This window comes from Lissotriton helveticus, chromosome 9 (genome assembly GCF_964261635.1).
Source record: "Lissotriton helveticus chromosome 9, aLisHel1.1, whole genome shotgun sequence".
NCBI classification, from domain to species: Eukaryota; Metazoa; Chordata; class Amphibia; order Caudata; family Salamandridae; genus Lissotriton; species Lissotriton helveticus.
In genome coordinates this window covers 92534086-92559070 of record NC_136070.1, presented here as the reverse complement: position 1 = coordinate 92559070, position 24985 = coordinate 92534086, and the positions used below count along the sequence as shown (strand labels likewise).

The 24985-nt window shown below is 44.3% G+C and overlaps 1 protein-coding gene across 2 annotated transcripts in view; it reads right to left on the bottom strand.

Annotated features, from left to right (window-relative positions):
• Positions 1-24985, bottom strand: part of ZFYVE26 (zinc finger FYVE-type containing 26) — a 657581-nt gene that overhangs the window by 257291 nt on the left and 375305 nt on the right. For both annotated transcript variants that reach the window (XM_078659543.1, XM_078659544.1), the window contains 3 exons: positions 18604-18635; positions 16809-16933; positions 8662-8882 (listed from right to left, as the gene is read on the bottom strand). In XM_078659543.1, the coding sequence (XP_078515669.1) occupies positions 8662-8882; positions 16809-16933; positions 18604-18635 (378 nt within the window). The remainder of the gene's footprint in view (positions 1-8661; positions 8883-16808; positions 16934-18603; positions 18636-24985) is intronic.

Sequence of the window (24985 nt, the reverse complement as noted above, 5' to 3'; positions counted from 1 at the left end):
GGGAGTTCCTGGGGACTCTGGCCTACCCAGGTCCCCTAACTTAGATACTCTTGTCTGTGAAAATGGCATGGGGTTTGCCAACTTCACTGATTGTCCCAACACTTTGGACAGATACAGACAGGAGCCCCTCATCAATGGTCGGAAAGTTGAGGCCTATAGAGACACAGGGGCTAGCATCACTATGGTGACTGAGAATCTAGTCCCCTCAAGGCAACTTATACCTGGTGCCACATACCAGGTGACAAACATTGATGGAGTGCAGAAAAATCATCCCACGGCAGTGGTAAATCTCAGCTGGGGAGGTGTCACTGGCCCAAAGAGAGTGGCAGTGTCAGCAAACTTGCCTGTAGATTGTCTACTGGGGAATGATTTGGAAATCTCAGCCTGGGCTGAGGTGGAACAAGAAACCCATTCTAAAATGGTAAATCTTCCTGAACAGGTTAGGAGGGCTGTGCCAGTCTCAGCCCAATCTCAAATAGATTCCTTCCCTGAGAAGGTTAGCAGGGCTGTGATGGTAACAGCCCATACCCAAACTGAGTCCCTTCCTGAAAAGGTTGGTGGTGCTGTGATGGCCACAGCCCAAACTCAAACTGATTCCTGTGTTGTGAAGCCTGAAACTATGGATCACTCCACACAAACAGAGAGCATTGAGGAGGAAGAGAAATCTCCCTCCCACCAGACATTAGGAAAGGATCAGCCTCCTCAGGGAACTGATCTTACTCATTGGGTGGGAAGAAACTGCCCCAGAGGTAGTCAGGCCTAGCCTGGCAGAGCCCCTGATGTCAGTGGACCCTTCCAAGGTGGGACCCAGTCTGGAGCAGGTAACCTGCCCCTCTCTACCCTGCCTCAGTCAGCCCAGGGCTACAGAGGTCAAGGAGGCCAGTGAGCCCCAAAGGGCCCTCTGTCCAATAAAACAACCCAATCAGCAGTTTAGGGACACCTAAGCTAGCAGCCCTAGCAAGGTGAAAAAGTTAGAAACTCCTGAGGGATCCCCCTTAAACTTAGTTAGGGACCTCCCCAAGATGGACTCTGTTGGGCACAGCCAAACCTGGGACCTAAGGGCCCCAGACCTGACCTGTCCCTCCAGTAAGCCAAACAGAGGGAACCACCCTCCAGCTTTAGGTAGCCAGAGGTTGACCCTGAGAGCCCAACACAACTCAGTCGTGGAAAGAAAGGCATATATGGTGGATGGTGATTGGAGGAAGTTGAGCCCAACAGTAGTGGAGCCTCACTTCAGTACTCCATCTCAGCACCAGCCTTTTACTTTGCCAAAACACACCACAGGTAGAGATTCCCTATGGTGGAGACCCTCAGATACCCTTAGGGTGAGGGATTGCTTAGTGGACCATGAGATAGGGGGTAACCATGCCAGTGCATGCACCTCCTCATATGGCCGCTCAGGCAATATAGGCTTACCTGGTCAAGGATAGCCTTATCTCCTTTCGTTGGGGGGGGGGGGGGGATGGGGGTTATGTAGGAAGGTGGATATCTGACTATGGGTACCCCCAACTTTTTGCCTAGTGTTTTGTTGGGTTTTGACTTCGTTGGCCTGGGATCCTGCTATACAGGACCCCAGGCTTCCTGCTCTCCCTGTTAAAATTGACTCCATATACCTTGGGTACATATTTAATTGGTTGCTGGGTCACCTTATCAGTCCCTGTACAGTGTACCCTAGGTACCCAGGGCATAGGTGTACCCAGGGCCTACCAGGGACTGCAGCATGTATTATGCCACCCTTGGCTGGCCATCCAAAACTGACACAACTGGCTGCTAAGACAGCTGGGGCAAGGTGGTGTAATCACCCTTTGCTACAGAAATAGTATACCTATATCTAACCCTAAAATGGACACATATATTCCTATCAGTCACTCCTATGGCAGGCCTTATCAATCCTGAAGGCAGAGTGCTTGGAATTATGTGAGATGGTGCTCTAGCATGAGCTGAGCCTGTCCGCAGCTTGCGGAACCAAGTCCTAATAGCTGTTCCATGATAACGCTATACTATATACTCTTAAGTGCATTATAATCCCCGCGGTTAAATGCTAACTTTGGTATAGCATTATCAAAACATGTCGAGTAAGGTGTCATACGAATTGGAATACTACCCCCTCGCCAATTCTGGCGACGGGGGTAGAATTCCACCCTTCTAGAGGGACACAACATGTATGTAACTGTGAACCCCGGTTAAAGTTAAACGAAGCCTAAGCATCACAAAATGGATGCTGCCACCACAGACACAAGTCTGACCTCCTGCTGCTGGGAGTCCTTCCAGCGAGGGAGGCCTGGACAAAGGGTTTCCTGCCTTGGGAGGTGCTAGCACCACCCCAGACAGGATTTTGTGTATTGAGGTAGGGAGGGCTGAAAGGAATGAGACATGCCTGGGGCACACAAGGTGCCCTGTGCATACACCGGTTCAAACCAGTTGCTGGGGCACTCCAGCTCAAGTTCTGGCGCGAAACCGGAAAAAGGATATGGGGTGTAACCACCCCCCTTCCTGGTCCCACCCATGGGAGGGACCTAGTCAGCAGTACAGCCCCCTTTAGCAGGATAAAGGTAGGAGCTGGTCCCATTCCAAGTTAGATTATCCTGAACAACTTTACAAGAAGAAACTCTGGACTTCGACGTTCTGCTCCACAGAAGACTGAAGAATCTCCCTTGTGGGCAAGGAGTGTCCACCCTGCAACTGCAGGCACCATCAAGCGTCCAGCGGCTTCACTTTGTCGTCTTCCCTCGAGGATCTGGACTTCAGAGCTCGACGAGACCCGGATTCCCAGACCTCTCCGACCTCAACTCACATCTGCAGCACAGCTGAGATCCGTGGGTGTGACGAGACATGTGGGACCGGCCATCTTGAAAGAAACTGCACTTCGCTTCCAGCACGACGCCCGAGGTAAACTCGACCAAGTGCTTTGGGGATTGCGAAGCCCCAGCCCCGAGCAGCTCCTGCACCGAAGATCAGCCCTCCAGCATCCACGAGATCTGCGTGGGTCCCTTCTGCCTGTTTGCTGCTCGACGCGTTGTCTGGTCACTTGCCGGCTGGCTAGTGCCCTCCTAGACAACGAACTTTGAAATCTTCACTGCTGGTCTGGTTGCTCCAGACTGGCCCTTGCTCCCTTCCAAAAGAGGAGCACCCCGGACCCTCCTGGTCCACTCCAGACGCCGTTTCCAATCACCGCGTGGGTTGCCTTTGTCAAGGCCTGTTGGCTCCAATTTCGGATCCGACACCGCCGACGCGAGAGCCTGCGTGGGACAGCTTGTGCCTCCATCCTGGTTGTCGAAGACACCTCCTGGTCCACGTGGCTGCAGAGACAAGCGTCTACTCTTCACCTGATCGCGACGACAGCACCTGGTTCCTTCCTGGTTCCACACCGGTCACTGGCTAGTGACTTTGAACACTGTCCCCTCTGCTTTCAGGTCCTCTTCTTCCTCGATCCATCCGTGGATCGCACCGGACATCTTCCTCCTGGTCGCCTGCAGCATCTTTTCTTCCAGGCTCCATAGACTTCAACGCAGAACCCGACACAACTTCGCACCTATGCACCCGCAGCCCGTGGGTGAGGTAACAAGAGCATTTCGGTGCTCAAGGGTAGCTTGACTCTCCTAGTGTCCAGATTCACAGTCGTTTTAGTCCTAACCAGTCAGGATTGTCCGTACTCACCTTTTTCTTGAACTGTACTGTCCATAGACGTTGTTACGCATCCCGCGTGCGAGTTCACACTCTACACACGCGTCCCTTGGGCCTCCTATTACTTACCTGAGGTTAGGATAGTGTAGTCCCAGCGAACCTCAAGCCTCTGGACAGCTCCATTCCTTCTATCGATTTCCTTATACCATTTACTTAGTATATGGTTTGTCGTGCCCCTAGGGCACCATTGTAATTTTGTGCAACTTATCGTATTTTTCCTAAGAGATTGTCATGTGCTTAGCCCTCTGATCTCATAAAGAGTTCAGAGGTGTTTGTAATAAATAAATATACTGTTTATTTTCATAACAACCTGTGTGGTGTCCTTTCATCTGGTATTCAAGGGGTTATATGTGGTAAAACAGCTGGCTTCACATGCCAAAAAGAGTTTAGCCTAAGACTGCTTTGTCCATGCTACCATTAGGAGAGCTGGTCTATAAGGTTGACTTACAACCAATCACCATAAGGGTTGTTTGGACTGATACAAAGTGATCACTAGAACTAGTGAGCATCATATATCAGGCCAACTTCTCACACACACCACCACACCACTAGGTAAACCAAAATGGACCCCCTGAACCAGCAGTTTCCTGTCACATGCACAGTAAAATAGATTTGTATTCTTGCCCCCTTGTTCTTGCTCTATACCATCAACATCTACCAGATAGTTTTGAAAGCCTCAGATGATGTGCTATCAAACAAGCGTGTCCAGGCCCTGGTGCGACTATGGGCCAACAACGCCATCCTCACAACATGCACTCTCAAAGGATTAAAGGCCCAAGTAACAGTCAGGGAAAAATACTATCTGCAAAATGGCCTAAAGAAAAATAAACTAAAGAAAACCTTACAATAGTTTTCAGAAAAATGTGGAGGCAGAGCAAAATCAATGCCACCAGAGATACAAGTCTTGAATACATAACTGGAACTGACCATAACTATCAACCTAATATTGTTCACTCTCGTTCAAAAGGCAATCAAGAAATGGACAAGGATTTTCGCAATACATCTTCAAAGTGGTGCAAGCCAGGGTCGGAAGCCAAATTGTCAAAGATTGGAACTGGGGGGGGGGGGATGTTGGTGTAGAGTCACTGTGATTGAGAACCTAGTCCACCCGGACCAATCCGGTTTTATTCCACATCGTAATACAGCCCTTAATTTGCGTAGAGTCCATGGGGTACTGGGTAGAGCATCCACCATCCAAGAACCAGCTATAATAGTCTCCCTTGATGCTACCATGGACTTCGACACCATCGAATTGCCATATCTCTGGGCGGTACTGTAGAAAATGGGGTTTGGCCTGAAATATATTCAATGGGTGCAGCTCCTATAAGCTAGACCTTTGGCGCAAGTGGTGGTCAACAGCAAGAAATCGGCCACTTTCAAACTTGGCCAGGGGACACGACAGGGGTGTCAGCTGTTCCCCCTCTTGTTCGCCTTAGCGTTGGAGCCACTGGTAGCATGGTTACGTAGAGACCCGGTTGTACGGGGACTGCGTTGGTCCCCCAAGTGGGAAGACCGCATCTCACTCTATGCGGATGACATCCTACTTTATTTGACCTCCCAGAGAAAGTACCTGATAGGGGTCTTAGACATCCTGGCCATCTTCAGCAGATTTTCCGGATATTTTATTAATTGGATTAAGTCCCTGCTGTTCGTTCTGGCGGGAGAGCCGCCTATCCCACCGAAGGGATGTCCTATACAAATAAATACAGAGGGCTTCAAGTATCTTGGGATTTTTCTCTCCATAGACCCATCACTCCGGTACGCTCGGAATCTACTTTCGCCCCTGGCCAGGCTGAGGAGAGATATAAATAACTGGAAGTCTCTCCCCCTTTCCCTATTGGGTAAGGCAGCTCTTTTTAAAATGATGTCCTTGACTCGGTTTTTGTACGGCATGCAGAACTCCTTGGATGCTGTTCCGTTGTCTTATTTCAAAGAGGTAGATGTCCTTCAACGCGACCTGCTGTGGGATGGGAAGCCGTGTATTGCCCTAACTAAGCTCACCTTGAACTGGTATGATGGAGGCATCATCCTCCCAGATATTAAAAAATCTTTTTGGGCAGCCCATCTAGCTGCCATCAACCATTGCACCTACGCCCGACCGGGCGATCCAGGCTATACCATGGACAGGTGGCTTCTTTCTGGGAGGGGGGGGGGGGGGGGGGGGAGGGGTTTGGGGGGGTACTACAATAGAGCTCTTTATTCCAAACCGCAACACTCTAAATTAACGGGCCCCACCAAACATTTGGTACATGTTTGGCATACTGTCACTAAATGCCTTGGCTGGGATCGCCGACTGACACTAGCGACTCCACTATGGGATTCAGAACAGCTCGGTAGCCTATAATAATAATAAATAATACTGAGCTTATAAAGCGCCTGGTTACACTAGCCAGTGTGTCCCCGCGCTGTGCCACTGAGGAACCCGTCTTGGCCTGTTCCTGTGAGGTGCCCACTCCTGGGCACCCCAAGGTGAAGCCAGGCATCCTAGCAGTAGGGCCGGTGTGGAGATTAAGCAAGCTATTGCCCAGAGTTGCAGAGTGGGACCCATGATTAGAGTAGGCACCGAGGCGCGAGAATTATCGGGTCTGAGGACATTGAGCCCAAGACCCTGCCGCGACGGGAATTGAATCCTGGTCCGGGCCAGACCTCTGCATCAGAGTCTGCCACTCTAACCAGTGAGCCACACTTCTCCACTATGGAAGTCCAAAGGGTTTGACAAGTGGGACCTTATTGGAATCTCACGCATCGGGGACCTCTGAGAGAAGTCCGTTAGACCGTTCACCACCATGCAACAACAATTTGATCTAGCTGACACAGAATACTTTCACTACACACATATTCTGGGCATTGTGTGTATTTCGAGCCTGTCGAGGCTCTAGCGTCCCAGGGGGCAGTTTTGTATTCCGAGTCCCCAGGAGGGGGGACTCCAACGTCCGGGGGCTCTCTTTCTTCGACTGAGATCGTCATGGCCTTTAGAACGCTCGCATGCTGGGCTAATTCCACTGCTGTGCGTTCTTAAGAAACGAGTGTGGCCATGATGAGCTGAGCTCGTCATGAGCACAGGAGCACTGTACTGCATGACGAGCTAAGCTCGGCATGAGCCTGGGGGCGCTGAGCGCCCCCCCGCCCCCTGCACAGCAGGGGAATGTGCGCAGAAGGGAAAGGGGTAACTTCTTGCACTAGGGCCCATGTCACTCATGCTATGCCACTATTTGGGAAATGCGTACAATAGTTAATATTAATGATTTAGAATGATCCAGTTTCTATACTGCCTTATTTGGATAAGTACCTACAGAAAATTCAGTTTACAAGGCACTCTACAAATGCACCCATCAGCACGCTGTCCTACAAGCACCCATGGCGTGTCAGACAATTCCGACAGTTATCTTATTGCTATATGTAAGTATGTATGGGTATGTATATTGTGCAATTTTATTTGTGTTTAACTTCCACATTTTGATCTTCGATCTGGCAATGTCTTGGCTTCTGGCCTAGTGCTGCCCATCAAAAGTTGGATATGCCGTCTGGTCTGGCGCTGCTCATCAAAAGTGGTTGATTTCTTGGTCACGTACATCGGGATTCTATTTTGATATGTGATGGAACTAGACTTGAAGAAGATGACGGGTAAGTAAAGTCCTTTCAGCAAAATGGTGATGTGGCCCAATTTCCCTAGGACCTTGATGAGACACGCCATGGCTTGTTTCAAGACTTTAAGAAGTGCCAGAATGGGGGTCGGGAGGCTGGGGGTAACATAAATAATCTCATTCAAGTGGCAGAAGGTAACTTGAACTACTGCGAGATTCTGTTGCAAAGTCTGTCTCTGAGAGGAAAGGTTTCACTTTTTTAGGATGAAGAGCTGGTACTAAGCTTTCTTCCTTTCCTTTGTGATATATATCATCGGCTGGGAGGAGTTCATGGTAAGCTGGGTTTTTGTCAGTAAAGAACTGAATCTTGATGTCATTGGTGACAAGGATCTGGGTGGTTCCATGCAGAGAAAGAAGATGAAAGAAAGGAAGAAAACAAGGGGATCTCTGCAGGAGACAGAGGGTTTATGGGATTATTAGAATCCAACATGTACAAACTATAGGGAGTTGGGGAGTAGAAGGAGGGGGTCAGTCTTGTCAGTGGCAAGAAGGGCCTTATCAAGTACTTGAAGAATAGCTATCTCAATGCCCAAAGTTATTCAAATCCAAACTGTTAGGCCTGTATAAGACTGTTCCTATTGGTGTGGTTCTCTCAGGAAGTTGGATGGAGACAGCTTTCTAAATTATTTTTCTAACAAGGGTAGGTGCATGACGGGGAAGAAGTTGGTGAGGCACCTGGGTCTCAGATTGTTTTCTTCAGTGCAGAGAGGTCCTGTGCTGAATTAGGGTTGCCGTGAAAGGTTCCTTGGCTAAGGGAGAAATTGACAATGTTAGGCATGGGCAGATAAAGGGAATCTTCCAGAAGGAATTTAAGATGAAGCTTAATAGGATGTAGTATTGAGATATTTGTGAGTTCCATACGTAAGAGGCGGTTGAAAAATGCTCACTTGGGAGTAGCGGAAGGGGGAAGTGAGATACAGTAAGCAATGTGCTTGAGAAGCATGTGGAATTTGATTGTGTTAAAGTGAATTAAAACATTGCACTAGTCTTCTGCATTGCTCAGTTTGTTGTTATCTCATTGATTCACGTGTATGTCTATAATGTCAAATGACTGCAGGTGTACAAAGATACAGGTTTAGAACTATACAAACCTCATAGACTAAAGCAATAGATAATGGACCAAGATTCTGTTAAAGTGAGTAATAATGTCCACTTGTCTTCTGGATTTTCAGTTTTTTGTATTACATCTATACATGTGTAGATCTAGAACGTCAAAGGACTGCAGGTGCACAGAAGGTTGCATGTTAGGATCTATATTAATCCTACAGATAAATACGCTGCCATTATGATTTGAAACAACTCAAAACCAAAATTGAGAAAAGAAAACACTTGCCTGTCACAGAGGGCTAAATCCTGGCTCCTACCGGCCTTAACAAACATCATCTTTGCACTGAAAATCAGATTTTTCATGATGTCTATGAGTAGCCTGCTGTCCATTTCTGGGTTGTTCAGAGCTCGAGACAAGACACAGCTGTGGTGTATCAGTAGGTGACCACAAGCGATGCTATCACAGTGAAGACTTAAAATAGCAATGCATAAGGACGCACTTGGAGCCTGAAGAGGAGACAAAAAACATGAAGTGGCCTCAGCTAGTTCGTGTCATGAAGTAGCAACAATACAGAACACTAAGTAATTCAAATTGAACTTTACGTTTTAACACATTAAGCTCCCTTGTGGAAGTAAAGGGCTGTTGATGAGAGATTAGGGTGACAGAGGGTGCCAGAAGCAACAAAGAAGGAAAGGAACAGAAAGAGGATGCAGTGATCATGCATGGGCCTACATCACTGATGTTCTTAACTCACTTGGTGTGGACAAAGAGTAAAGTGTGGGTGACACTGCAAAGAAAAGTTATTCTCACAGCATGTAGTAAGGGTACTGTTACTCAGGAAGCACCCCATAAAATAACCCTAAACATCCTGGTACTCCATGCTTCACATCAAATTCTGTGATCTCGGTATGATCTACATCACAATAAAATCAAAGTGTAAGCCTTGGAATGCACTATATCTAGTTCAAACTAGTGGAAATTGTGGGAAAATGTATCCTTTGTTCTGAGAACCTCCACCCCCGGAGATCGAACCATAAAACTTAAACCAATTTTTGTTATGTACAGGTACCCTACCTGGTATCATATTTTGGCATTTTTCACATTTGTAAAGCCAAAAGTAATATTAATGATGCAGCATGTGTTTAACTCTCTGCACACACAAGTACATTATTTCACTCTTGATTTATTCTTCAATACTTCCAAGGGACAACATTCTTTCTAGATTGCAATAATTTTTTTTTTGGAGCAGTTAAGCATGACTCAAACCTCTTCAAGCTTCAAAGAGCTGTATAGGGCTTTGGACTAAAATGGCAAAGAAGATCTAACAATACATCATGGTGCACTCCGCAAATTTCTCGTCAACTGGTTGTTCAACACCTCTGAACAAACACAACATGACTCCTAAGCATCAATATATGTGCAGAGCATATAACTTTCGGATCAAACAAGATCTGAGGCCATTGGGGATCCTATAAAACCAATACAGGTCTACAGGGCCACATGCGTTACAGGTAAAACTTATCACATAAATTAACAATGTAGCACATTAGTTCTGCCCATATAGGTACACAATATCCATCTGGCATTACAGACCTTTAAAAACCAACTACTTTGAGGGGTGAACAGTAGACTACTAATATGTGATTGTTCACTTTTAATACTGGTAGATTCCTACAAAACAAAATTGTTGTAAAACGTCTGTGGAACCCAATAGCCTAACAAATGTCCAAACCAAATTAAAGGGGAGATAAGCAGTGCGCTTAGCAGATACATTTGCTAGGGAGTTATGGGCCATGCTTGAATTCTCAGAGTCCTTTACACAATCTAGGTGTGCCAATTGCTGGGGTCAATGTGGCATTTGACCTTGGATTTCCTTGTATACAGCAGTCAGGAATGACTTTGTTATGTACAGTTGTTTTTGTCTTACATAGAATCAAAGAAGACACTACTTCAGGGTGTTTTACAAACATGGTGTGATACGAAGCTGTTTGTTCCATCATGAATAATGATTGGATCATTACTTTAGCACAGTTTCGTGTGATACACGTTAACAGACTCATTATAACACCTCTCTCAGAGTTCACATGTGTTGTGGACGGTAAGCCCAAATTAAAAAAGTTATACAGGCATAAGGGTTGCCCTGCAATGTATATGTGAGATATCCATAGGGATTTTGGATCTTGGCTTTGAACATTTTGTCAATCAATTATTAATGATAACTGGTTTTGAGGAACATTAGACTAAACGAACAGCTAGAGTGAGACATCTGTTGAATCCAATGGTCTGTATTTTGACTGCCCATGGTTGTGTATCATAAGTCACACTCAAATGATAAGAAAATAACTTTTAAAAAGCATTTATTCTCACTAGTTAAATACCTTTTATTGAACATGTGGAGAGGTACATTACTTTATAAGTGATATTCTCACCAGCAATTGTTTTCACCGCATGATAAAGCAGGATACACGGCAATAAAAACTAAAGCTGCAGGGAATGCCGATATGCTTGAAGCCCTTATGCAGGTCGAGGCTGAGATGAAAGCTGGAAAGTCATGGGGCAGCACGGTTAGCCTGACGAAAAAGGGCAAATCATCAAAGTTTGTTGAGGTTACTGAAGGGGCGGAAGGCTCAGCTGAAGGAGACTGTTTCTTTTCAGTTAATGAGGATACGGATGAGTCGCTAATGAGTGAGTCTGATACTGAGGAGGGTGGAGAGACTACTTCAGGTTCGAGCTCATCAGGGAAGGAAAGTACGCAGAAAAAGAGAAGGGTAAAGGGAAGAAAGCATGGACAATTACAGGGATCCCCGGTGGGGGGAGGAAAGAAGTTTCTCTGGGATTATTCAGCGACGTCGCAGACATATGTGGAAGAAAGGGACACAGGTGGAGTCGTTTCTGATGCAATTCCACTCCCAGCACAGTTACAGGCCCCCTTGGACATGATCACTAGTACTTTAAAGCAGATTCAGGGAGAGGCTAGGGCTGAAAGTCGAAGAGCAAGGCACGCAACGAAAAAAATCCATAATACACTGAAGAAAGTCAACAAACTTTATGATGGTATTGTAAGTAGAGTTACGGAAGTGGAGGAGAGGACAGGGAGGCTGGAGGATGAGGTGGAAGCCTGGCAGGACTTTAAAGGAAACCAAGAAAAGATAGCGGAGGACTTGCTTTGGAAGATGGAGGAATGTGAAAACCGCCAGCGGCGGAACAACATTCGCCTTTTGGGAGTGGAAGAAGGGACAGAGGGGCAGAATGTTCTAAAGTTTGTGGTAAATCTTTTAAAGGGAGCGTTTCCGGAATCCGATTGGCAGTGGGAAAAGGAGGTTCAACGGGCCCACAGATTCCCATTCACAATTAAGAAAACCAGGAGTGGGGGGGGGGGGGGGGCAGCCACCTCTCCCTAGAGCTATTCTGATTTATGTAGGTAACTACCTCCTCAGAGAAGAACTTTTGGAAAAGGCAAGGCCAGACAATAGACGAACATTTGAGGGGACCACCTTCTTTACCAGACCGGATTTTTGCCACGTGACGGTAGAGAGGAGATGGAGGCTGAGGCAGCTTATTAAACCGTTTCAGGCAGTGGGCTCTGAGGCGTACCTGTTATTTCCAGCAAGGCTGAAGGTGGTCGTAAGAGGGAAGGTGTTAATGTTTTGGTCAGAGGTTAAGGCTCAACAGTTCTTGGAAGAGCTAAAACAGCAGAAGAATGGTTGAAGCTTTTAAATCTACCTACTCGCTTATACATTAAAAGGAGCACGGAGCACTGAAACTGAGAAGTAAAATGGGAAAGGGGAGGATAGGCACATGGGGGACACAGGGGAGTATAGGGGTTTGTGGGGGGGTCGGGGGGTGGCTAGCAACAGCCACGGTCTGCAGCGATCACACATAGGTCCTATGGACCTATTTGCCTGTAAAGGGTGGGAGGGGGGTGGGTCAGGAAGGGAGGGGAAGGTGGGACAGGGAGGGTTAAGAGGGTCAGGGGGAATATAAAATGTAGAGGAAAAGGTGTACAATGTTTAGTACCACACAGGGTTCGACAGTGTAACATATACATTTTTCGGTTAATTCAGCACACCAGTAAGAATTTGAAGCAGCGGTCTATGTATGGCTTCTCAGACCAGGGGAAATGTATGATATTCATTAATGAGCTGTAGAATTGCCACTATAAACGTTTGTGGTTTGAACGACTCTGCTAAAAGGCTTAGGGTGGCTGCACTTTTGAGATTGCTGAGATTAGATTTAGTATGTTTGCAAGAAACACACGTGGAGGCATCTAAAAATTATCTTTTGGGGCATTTAGGGTTTGCGGTGTTGGCCAATTCTAAACAAGGGTCTAGAAACAGGGGGGTAGCAATCTTAGGTAGAAGTAGGGATCTGGTGGTAATAAGGAAGAAAGAAGATCAGTGGGGTCGATGGGTGATTGTGGAACTAAGTTTTAAAGGTGATAAATTCACCCTCGCTACAGTTTATGGGTCAACGGAAGAAGACCCTGAGGTTTTTCATTACTTGGATGCGGAGTTAGCACATTGGTCAGAACCAATACTTTGTGGGGATTTTAATATACATGATCCCACGAGTTCATTCTTACAGGCAGGTGGTCATTACGCAGGTAGGAAGAAGAAAGTCTATAGGGCTATAGTAGGGTTAGCTGCCCACAACTCGTTGACTGATCCATGGATTAAGATTCTTCCAAATAGAGATCCCAGCACATTTTATTCAGCTCCCCATAGAGTGCTTGTTAGGTTGGATTATTTTCTGATCTCGGGCTCCTTGATGGGGGAGGCGCAGATTGAAAAACAACCGCGAGTGGTTATTTTAACTATCAAGATAGGCCAAGGGGTGAGGAAGGAAGCACAATGGACATTTGAAAGAGCACTTTTGAGGGATAAGGGGTATAGGAGGTATATGGAGGGTTGGATCAAGGGGTTTTGGGATATTAATAGAGGTACGGCACCACCAGGGGTGGTTTGGGATGCCTTTAAGGCAGGGGTTCGGAGAGAGACCCTGAGCTTTGTACTCTCATCTCAGAAAAAGGAAAAAGACAGAATTAAGGAGATAAATAGAGAATTGCTGAAAGTAGAAGAAGAACTGGGAGTAGCTATACAAGATCAGCTTTCATTAGAACAACATCTACTTAAAATTGTTTCATTAAAAGCCGCAGCTACAGAACACATAGCTAAAAAAGCAGCAGACAACTATTTAATTAGGAAAGAAGGGGCATATGAGTTTAGTGAGAAGGTGGGACACTTGCTAGCTGTCCGCACTAGGCAGAGATTGGCAGCTGCAGATATTATGGAAATCAGTGATGAGCAGGGAGTTAATATCCAAGATGCAGAAGGAGTGGGGGAAGTGTTCAGGCGGTTCTATGCGCAGTTATACCAGGAGGGTAGCTTAAGAGAGGTAGAGAAGATTGAAAGTTATCTAAGGGGCATTATCCTGCCAGGTATGGTGGAGGAAGATAAGGAGGAGATGGACCTGCCCTTTCAGATGGAGGAGTTATTAACGGCATTAAGCACTCTCTCTCCTGGAAAGGCCGCGGGCCCGGACCAGATCCCGGTTGAATTTTATAAAACTTTCTTTAATGCTCTGGGGCCTGATATGTTTGGGGTTATGAAGCTAGCACAAACTGGGGAGGCAGTACCTGACTCATGGGGCGGAGCTGATATTATTGTAATCCCAAAAAAAAAGGGAAACCCCCAACTCAACCAGGGTCTTATAGACCGATTACTCTGATGAATGCGGATGCCAAAGTCTATTCGAAAATGCTGGCTAAGAGATTAGCAGGAGTTGTTGAGAATCTGGTAGTTTGCTCACAGCATGGGTTCATACCAGGCAAAGGTACTACAGTGCATACAAGGCAGGTGATTACAATGTTCGACGCTGCTGGTATCCTGGGAGACCCTATGGCGGCACTGTTTCTGGATGCTGAGAAAGCATTTGATAGGGTCTCCTGGGAATATTTATGGCAAACTTTAAGATGGGGTGGCATAGGGGAGCGGTTTATTAAAGCACTGGAAACACTATATAAGAACCCTAGCGCCAGAATTAGGGTTAACAGAGGACACTCAGCGGCAGTGAAGATAGAAAGAGGAACCAGACAAGGTTGCCCTTCATCACCTCTTCTTTTCGCATTATATTTAGATCCTTTTTTGCGTAGGTTAGAAGGTAATCAGGCTATCCCCCCAATGAGATTGAAAGGCTGCGTGGCTAAAACTTTGGCTTACGCAGATGATGCGGCTGTTTTGACGTCTAACCCACAGGGAGCTATTAGAGAGGTTGAAGCTGAGGCTCTTAATTTTGGACAGGTTTCGGGCTATAGTCTAAATAGGGCTAAGACCCAAATAGTTTGTAATCAACATGTTGTGGGGTGTACGGATCAAAGGGTGGCGGGCTCGGCGGTATATTTGGGGGTGATAATTTCAGCGGATGTGGGTACTGTGGTGCAGAGGAATATGTCTCCCTTGATTAGTAGGGTAAAATTGGATTTGGAACGCCTGAATAATTTGCATCTCTCTTTAGTGGGGTGTACGAATGTTATTAAAATGTTAATATTGCCCAAATTCTTATATTTGTTTAGGGCAATACCCCTTTATTTCGAGGTACAATGGTTTAATACACTGGAAGCTATCCTTAACAGATTTGTATGGGCGCAGGGTAAAACCCGTAGAGCATATAGGTTCATGACCCTTCCTAGAGAGAGAGGTGGGTGGGGAGCACCTGACTTTAGGTTATATTATTGGGCAGCTGCGATTCAATACCTCCAAGGGCTGATTGGAGGGGCAGGCCTAGATCAGAGAACGACGGACAGCTCTGATAGGGTTTATGCAGCAGTTTTGGGGGAGGAGGTCGAAAATTGTTTTTTAAATTGCACAGAGTTTGGGTATTATAAAAGAACTAGATTCAAGACAGTGGAAGCTGGAATTAAGATCTGGACTGCTCTTATGAAGAAAGTGGGTATTGGGCGATTTAACTGGTATACAAGGTTGTTGAAGAATAGATCTTTTCCACCTGAAATCTTCGGGGACAGGACGATGGAGGGCTGGGCAGCGAAGGGGATTGTTCAGGTAGGGGATGGGATGAATTCGGCGGGCGTTGTGCTGTTCACAGAGTTAATGGAGAAGTTTGGATTAGATAGACGGGATTTCTTTAAATTCCTGCAGATAAGGAGTTTTCTGGGGACGAAGCTAGGTGGGCAGACCGGGTTTAATAGGGTGGATATTATGGAGAAGATTAGGCTAGGGGGAGATCGCTCAATACGTAGCTTTTACGCAAGCCTCTCAGAAATAAAGCAGGATGATAGGGATAAGTATGGTCGTAAGTGGGCAGAGAAATTGGATGGAGAAGTTGGATGGTTCCAGGAGTCATTGGACTTAGGAAGAACGATACTCTGCTCTGCGCCATTGCAGTCACAACATTACAAAACTCTGTATTTACTCTACTACACCCCAGCCAGAATAGCGAAGTGGGGCGGTATTACGGGGATCTCGTGCCCACGCTGTAATTCACTAGATGCTGACATAGTACACATGTTTGCCTTATGTCCTCAGCTCCACTCTTTAATTAAGGATATAGAGAGATTTTTAGACTCATCCTTGGATATGAAAATTACCCTTAAACCTGCCCAAATACTATTGGGAATAGTTGTTGAGGATACCTTTCTGGAGAGAGATTTCATATTTTTTGCCATGGCTGTATATAGGCTCTGCATAGCAAGAGCATGGTTGGATAAGAACCCACCAGGTATGCCAGTATGGCTCGCTAATCTATTGGCAGCGTACAACTTGGAAAAAGCTATATATGCAAGGAAAGGCAGGAGAGGAAGACAACTGGGGTTAAGAATTTGGGAACCTATCAGTAGGTGGCGGGGCTGGATTTGGGATTTCATGAGAAGGCATTGTTCTGGGTAACATCTTTAGGAATGCTCATGTATTGGGTTATTTGCTTTGTTTGGCTGGATCAAGTTTTGAAGCACTGTAATGTGTATTAATTATAGTTGTAATTTTTATTTTTTAGGTTTCTTTATGTATGTATTGGGTGGTTAATATGTTGTATCGGATCTAGATGAAGTGCTGTAATGTTTTTTTTCCATTGTTATCTGTAATGTTTAGTTATTTTGTAACGTTTGTTAATTATATAAGAAATTGTGTTGCACTGTCTATATATTGTGTTTAATTGAAAAAAAATATATATAATAAAAAAAAAAAAAAGCAATTGTTTTCACAGGCTGGCTTTATCGTGGCCAGTAACATGAACTTAATTAATACTTTAAAAGCAATCCAAACATTACGTTTCTGTCCTCAACTCTTGCACCAATAGCAAACTCAATACACTGTTCCACCCACTTCTCAACACTGTTGCAGCAAGGAGTTTTAGCACTACACATACATACAGAACATTTATCATGCTCCATAATTTCTTGAACATCTTTCCTCCCTCACCTGCTCATAGTAAAATTCGCTCCGCTCTATCTCATTTTCTTCCTCCTTCAGAGACAGTCGCCACTGCAGCTCGGACATTTTTGATAGCTGGAGCACAGCTGCTAAATCCAAACAGTCGTCATCATCTTCAGCCGAAGAGAGAGCAGAAAAAAGACAAAATAAATCATAAGGCAGTAGGATTCAATTCAGGGCCGGCTTTAGCACTGGTGGCACCCTATGCGACAATGTTTGTTGGCGCCCTTCAATGATCACCTTTGCCACGGATTCCCTCACTATCAGCCTTTAACAATGCCCCTCAAGTTTCCATAACCATGCACTCTCACAGATGCATTTAATTAGTTTTACAGCAACACTCATACCAGTATATGGTGCTGGAGCTCTTTACATCACACACTTTACACAGAGACAATGAATCATAGGTGTGTAAATCAGTGTATAGGAAATATTACATAAGACAGAGGACTACATGGTGTAAGAGTTACATGTCATCCATACTGGTAGGCAGTATAGTTTGAGTTCTTGGTCTGGATAAGCACAAACTCAGAATTTAAAAACATAACACCATGGTTGGGGTTTCTCTTTAATAATTAAGAATTGACCTTGTACCCAAATTAACCCAATATACAACAATAGGATAATGAAAGATGGGGGGAAGAAAATAATAACACACTAATACATATCTTGCAGTGAGCATGCAGCTTTTTGATGACAGTTAATAGCTCAGTGTTCTATATTAGGATTTTAACTTATAAACTTCAAGTAACAAGAGGATCTCTCTGAAAGAAGCAGTAACCCACTCAACTATTTACATTATATGCACTTTGTGATCTATATGATGCACGTTCTTAACAGCAGGGATGTTAACCCTCTGCGCTACTTCACAAGTCATAACCTTCACTAGACAAAACTCCACATCCGCCCAGAAAGAACATTAATCACCGGAGTAAGCTTGACATTTTTTATTGTTGCCTAACAATTGTTGGAGGCAAGGACCGCGGCAGCAGGAGCTTTAAAAACCATAATGGACTTGCAAACATGGCACCCCACGAAGTCAGCGCCCAGCGCTGTGGCACCAGTCTCACCGGCCTGGATCCAATGTAGAATATCTCCCATAAACATTTGTTCATAATTTGACAAGCCATGCTAGCATAAATGTTTGATCCAAGACCAAACTGCTCAATACGAATTGTATCCAATTTCACTCTGGTGGGTAGGGACATAACACCTGTACTTCTTATATCATGATTCTGGCACATATATTTGGTTTATCTATGACCTCACCTAACTTCTTAACTGTGCATGACAGCCACACTACAAAGCCAAAAAGCACAAAAACACAAAAGTCATATTAAAACCACACCCTCTAATCCTTGTGTGTCCTTCATGGGAGACTTTAGGCATTGTGGCACGAGTACATTACAACTGAGTAAATATTCAATTGGCGCTTTCAAGGTAGGAAATATGCCATGTTGTAGACAAAGGATGACTGGTCTGTATTATTTGGATATTCAATGGCCAAGTTAACACCCATGATTTCAGAAGCATACAAATTCACTGTACAAAGGAAAAATGAGTAGTGCTGAATATAAAAGGTCATCAAATATTCTCCATCTAAGACCCAAGCCTCCAAAGTCTTCTTCACATAATTGCTGTTTCCCACCTAGTCAACAAATTAAATTAAATGTAATATTGCGTGGAGAGTTAGTAAAGGATCAAGAAGCCCAAGCATTCTAAATAACCCTGAAGATGCAGGAAAGGTTAAGGGACGTTTGTCCAGTTGGCATGCATCACTCACCTTCTGTCTGACCACCATCATCTTCAGTAGAGCTGTCAAAAATACAGTGAGTGTCGATTATAGATTTTGCTTACATATCTCACTTGAAACTTTCACTGCTGGACAAGTTCAGTAATATTTGTCATAAGGGGGTTAAAGAGCACACCTGGAAACAATCAATGTACTATTTGCATGTCAGCAAATACTGAATACACCTCAAGGGGAACAAAACAAAACAAAAAAAGAAATCACAAAAAGAACAACATGCATTTCCATTCATCCCAACAAAGACTGACAGCATATAACACTGAATAGGTATTAACCAGACACAATTTACAAGGTTACATATCATAATATATAAGATCACAACCCACTCTTGACGAGGAAGTCAAAAGATGGATAACATCAGAAGATTCTGCATAGTGAGAGCTAAACTCACTCTCTCGGGATCCCCATGCAAATGAAACACCATATTTCATTATGAGGATAAATAACAAGCAAAATCAGAGTTCGAAGAAACATTTTGGGTTTTTGTTTGCCAAATAGACTCAGTTATATTCCCAAATGTCTTTTGATCTTTTAGCGTGGTGTACAAAACCTTGCAAACAGCCTTTGGGGCATATATTCTTGACCCGTTCAGCATAGCATGGGGTTCCTGCATATACATCCACAAAACATACCTGGGTAATCGTAGTGTCAACCTGGCAAATCTCATCACCTGCCGCTCAACTGTTCTAAAAGAGCATGTTTGGTGCCACTAGAGAGATGAATTCTAGTAATTTTGCCTTTACCATCCAAGGTATTAGTCCAAAACAGTGGGCATGATCATACTATAGGATGAAAGGTGGCGGTGGCATTAAGACATCTGCACCTTGAGCAGATGAAAGTCAATGGGGAGTGAAATATAGGGGATTGTTAGCTCCTTGCAAATATAAGCATTGCATCATCTAAAATCTCACATTAATGAATTCTGATTTACAGTGCATACACACATCCCACCACTGAGCACTGTGAATGTCGACACCAGGCTGACTTCTTTTCCTCACTCTGAAAGGGAAGAGGGCTACCATGTTCCAGTAGAAGAATATACATTTTGCTTACTTGATGACATCCACCCACATCTGCAAGCAAAGTGTAAAAACGGGTCCTACGGAGGCTCCTATGAGCCTTAACTATTTACTTCTGCCTAATGTTTACTAAATTAGCAGATTTCCATCTCTACCCATCCGTGGACTTTACCATACTGTTGCTAAATAATTCAGAGAGAGCGTGTAACCCACTGGCAGGCCATTTCCAATAGTTCCCTCGCATCACATGAAATCTCACAGCACAATAGGGCTGTCAGTTGCAAGGAATGGTGAAATAGGAAAGGATATGGGTGGATGTCATCAAGTAAGCATTCTGCTTGAGTCATCAACTTTAGTTAACTCCTTCTGTACCGAGCCAAAGTAAAGCATGTGTTGAGAAAAGGCATGTAGCTGCTGAAATGCACCTGGTTAAAGATGTAACTGTCACCTATTTGTGGTTGCTGTAAGCAGTTCTGTTCCCCCTCTCACGTTGCTGACTAAGTGATTACTCATCTGCCCATGTCTGGCTGTAACTATTTCTGTGTAGGCCTGTACCTTCTATCTACATGCTTACTCTGCAACAAACTCAGTATATAAGCACCATGGTCTGTGCATTCAATGTAATACCTCCTGGAACACTTGAGGGTGTTGTATGGACGTAGTCCCGCTCATGAGTGATTAATTAAACTTGTTCTTTGAATTCCAGCTTCAGTGCCAATCTCTATTTTGTTGGTCTATGGACCCGTGGACAAGATAAGGGTGAACCCTGCACTGGTAAGCCCATTAAAAGGCACATTTCCACAGTGCATGTTGCAGATGTGCTACAAAATAACACAGAAAAAGGATGGATGCATCGATCATTCCACAGCAGGTATTGTGCATCATAGCACAAGCTGTTCACCAACACTCCATCCTGCCCCCACATAAGCTGTGACAGAAGAACTTATTTAGAAAAAAGCACGCCCACGTGTGTGAGAGAATCTAGTAACGATCACTACAATTGAAATAGGGAGACGAAACCCTCTACCTGATTTCGCCTAGAAAACATCTGGCAATCAGAAATGATGCAATGCCAATAACTTTTTCTTTTCCCTATGGACACCAAAGCCCAAGTATTACGTAGGTCATCAACCAAAGGAACAAAGTGATATCCGGATTATGTATAGACACAGCAGGCACAACAAAACACGGTCTGTGTACACCGAATAGGGCGTATGATGTAATCCCTGTCCATCCTTTCCTTGTATATAAGGACTATATATCCAAATACAAGAATGCAAAGCAAGCGCGGCAGGGCCACCTTGTCATGTATTATGCCCGATTTAAATAGTGGGAAAGAAGTCCTCATTGGTCAGAACCCCAGCAAAAACGTTGGAATAAAACGAATGCAGCAAATCAAACTGGGACTAAAGCAAAAATATTCCAGAATTTAGCAATAATATTCTAGAACTTGCCAAAAATACAATCAATTATCTGTGTCAAATGCCTTTTTTTAATAAATAGTGGGTATCACAGGGACCCAGTCCTCATTGCAGTCCCTTATTCCCCTCGTATAATCAATGAATATTATATTTTGTGGTGTGGAATTCATTGGTTAAAGCGTGCCAGCATCCTCTAGCAGGCACGCTGTCACTCAATGTACAGGGGTGGACCAGATGTATCGATGTCATAATGACAAACCTGCTTCTGACCACATTTTGCTGTTAGGGACAGGGTGTGTGTAGAACTTTGAAATTTTAATCAAAATATGATAAAGATGGTGGACTTTAGGGCACACATCAAACTATCAGAGACATGGAATTATAAAAATATTACAAAAGGACAAAATATGAAAATTTGGTACTCTGGAAAGTACTGCTCAATTCACAAATAAATACGCCTGTAATTTAAGAAAAATGATTTGGGTATATTTAAAGAGTCCCTGCTCAGGTCTACATTTAAAAATTCTGAAACCTTTAGCAAGGAAACACTTACAAATGCACAAGTGACAAGCATGTTTATCAAAATCTGAGTTACTGTAAAAAAACTGGATTGCTGCCGTCCATGCAGCCACAATCCTGAAATCAAACCTGGAATTCTTGTATTGACCTAGCTGAATCTGCACCAATTGATACCTCAAGTAATGCCTTTTGGTGTCAGGGGAAATTAGATTTCATTGATTGAAAAAGTTATTATTTTGAAGATAAATGCCCGATTGGGAACAGCATTCTAACAAGCACACAATAAAGTTCAGTTCATCTTCACAGTCTCCAGTCTCTAAACAGAACTCGGTACTATCTTTTATTTTTTTTCTCAAAACTGTATGAAAAGAGAGGGAAAGAAGGTAGGAACAAATAAAACATTCAGTTATTCACTTTGTCAGTGTTGAGTGCTTTCGGCATGAATGTTTGTAAAACTGTGTTTTTAGTTTGAACACAGATCAGGTGCACATCCATGCTTCCCTATTATATCCCAAGAAGATGCTTTTGCACAATAATATTGTTATGGTATGCTTCCTTCACTGCTTTCAATACGTTGGATAAATACACTGAAGTCGTTAAGACAACTTAACAGCATAATCAGCTAATAAGAAAAAGACTGGAGAATATTTGGAAAAGAGGGAGAGGTGAAGAAAGGACCAAAAGTAGAGAGTGAGCTAAGGAAAGGTAGGAAAGGAAAGACACCGAGATAAGAAACCAGAGTAATGATAAGCTGAAAAGAGTCTAGTTCACCATCATTTAATTAAGTGGCTTGCTTTTGTGATAATGAATTCCTACATTTCTAAACATCCAAAGTTTCAAACTATTTGCATCTGGTTACTAACATGATTAGCTGCTGGTTACTTTCAGTTTCTTCCAAGTATGTCCTACTAAGAGGTCAACCTTGTGGTCGTTCTTTACTTTTCTGACCCAGTAGGTGGACGAAAGTGGATTTTATGTGGGTGGGAGACCTCATCACGCAATAATGTGCAAATCTGTATTAGATTCAGTTATGTTTCTTTAATAAAACCCTTAACTCACTCTTAGGTACCTGTGGCACAGAGCAGTGAGGCTTAATCAAAGGTCTAAAATAATAAATAAGAAATACAACTCAATAGAAATCTGACACCAGTATATAATAAGTTGCATTTTTATCTTTACATAGACATCAAAACAAGAAAAATCTATTGAGGGAAGAAGTGATTTTTTAAAGGTAAGTAAATTAGTACAATAAATAGTTGTCATCGGCTTAGCAGGTTGTGAGGCAATCGACCAAAACCACTACCAATCTTCTCTTGGATGAACCACCATGGGTTGGGAGGCAGTCATAGGGACCATTTGTCCAGGAAGACAGTTACCTGTTGGGTCCACTAATCTCAGAATCCTCAATGCACTCTTCTCCTTTATCGCAGTCCAGTAAAGAAGTGGTCCTTATGCTGGGAATACAGGATGCTGAAGAGATGTGGTGAGGTGTTCCTAGGGCTACCCTGGTATCCATGAACATCAGGGGTCGTTTCCGGCATCAGGACACTATCTCCCACGATGCAGCAGTGGAGTCCAGAGCAGGTCCAGTTGCTAATGGTCAACTTGTTTTCTGGTTATAGCAGTCTCAACGGATGCTTACAGGCAAGCAAATCATTTCTTTCTGGGGACCAGGGTCCACCTGACTTTGGCTATGGCTCCCACAGACTTGGGAACACCTTGGGAAGATCAGGACTAAGTTGAAGACAGGCACTTTGCTGTTCAGGCAATCTTGGGCAGTGGGGCTCTCAAGGGGTGCAGGGTTCCTTAGCTTTTGGTAGTCCTGATGCTTAACAGGAAGCTAGCCAACCTGCCCTTGGAGTCACTTCTGTCCTGGCACAACTGGAATTCTTTTTCACGAGTGAGCACAGCAGGCAAAGTCCTCTTTGTGTGTCCTCGGTTGCAAGTCAAGTCTTTGTGCAGCCTCACTTTGTTGGATCAAGGGAGCAGCAGGGCAGTCCACCTTCTTTTTTCTTTCCAGTAGTGATCTGAAGATTGTGTGTTTAAGGTGTCACTTTTATGACAACTTGGCTTAGCGAGGACTCACTAGCCAAGGGGTCAACAGTTTCCACGAGGCAACCCTTCCACTTTACATCAATTCCTGGGGTGTGGCTACCGAACTATCCCAGGATACCCTTCTCTACCCACATCTAAGATGGTGCAAGCCTTCGTCCCCTGTGAGGAGCCCTGGGCACAACCCTGGGTTGTACCCAGGATAATTAGCCACTCCTCCTGGAAAACCGGTTCTGCAACTGGTTTACCCACTCTGGAGGAGATGCCAGCCTGTCTACTTACAGAAAGGAGCAGGTCAGACGAGGTGTGATTCGCTTTTGCTTCACTGAGGCAGTAGCCTCTTTAAAACGGACCAGCTGTGGCCACTGCTCGCTAGCCACCCTACTAGAGGAGGTCACACCTCCACCCACCAATGATTTCTCTTTGTTCCTTGTTCCTGTGAATGCTTCACACTTTCTAGCAGGGGAGGCAGCCTGGTGTTTTGGGTAACAACTACTGCTGCTGCTAAACAGAAAAGGCTACCAGATGTTTGGGCAACAAACTGGTGACTTTCTAAAGTATTGTTACCATTAAAAGTCACCTTAAATCTGGTCTCAGCAGTACATTTATCATCTTGTAGTAAGCACTTAGCACGGTGAAATTCCATGTTAGTCAATGGTACTACTAGCCTTGCTACAGTGAAAACAACAATTTTGTATTTTAACTATCAGGGTATGTTACCCACAAAAGGAACTTGCCTGTCTTTTTAATGTTTACCACTGGTGGGCTATGAAGGCCTTCCTTAGGGTTGGCTTATTAACATAAAAAAGAAGGTTTTGACCTGACAAAAAGGGTTTATTTTGGCATGTCGAGTTGGAAGTTTTAAAGCTGCCTGACTAGAATGCAGCAGCAGGCCAAGAGTCATGTTTTCAACTGGTCACTGCAGTGGTGGCACAATTAAGTGCTCCAGTCCACTAGTTATTTTTTTTTACTTACTAGCCCTAGGTACCCCTTGTACCATATACTAGGGACTTATATGTAGGTTAAATATATCAAACTGGTATTAGCCAACTGAACACATATTTGAGAAGTCAGAGCACATGGACAGGGGCCTGGACAGCAGGGCCCGGTGCACTACATAGTCGAAAAAACAGCAACTAAATCGTCAAAAAATAGGGAGATAAAGTGGGGGTGAACCTGTAAAAAGATATTTCTCTACAGACGTTCAACAGCTTAATTAATCTCAGGCCTGGTTTCTTGATTATTATCGTAACTGTAATTTCTTGGTGTGATAACAGACTGTGATAATAGACTAGCACTGGGGCTCTCTAGGCCATGAGTTAATTGATCAGAAGGTTATTACAT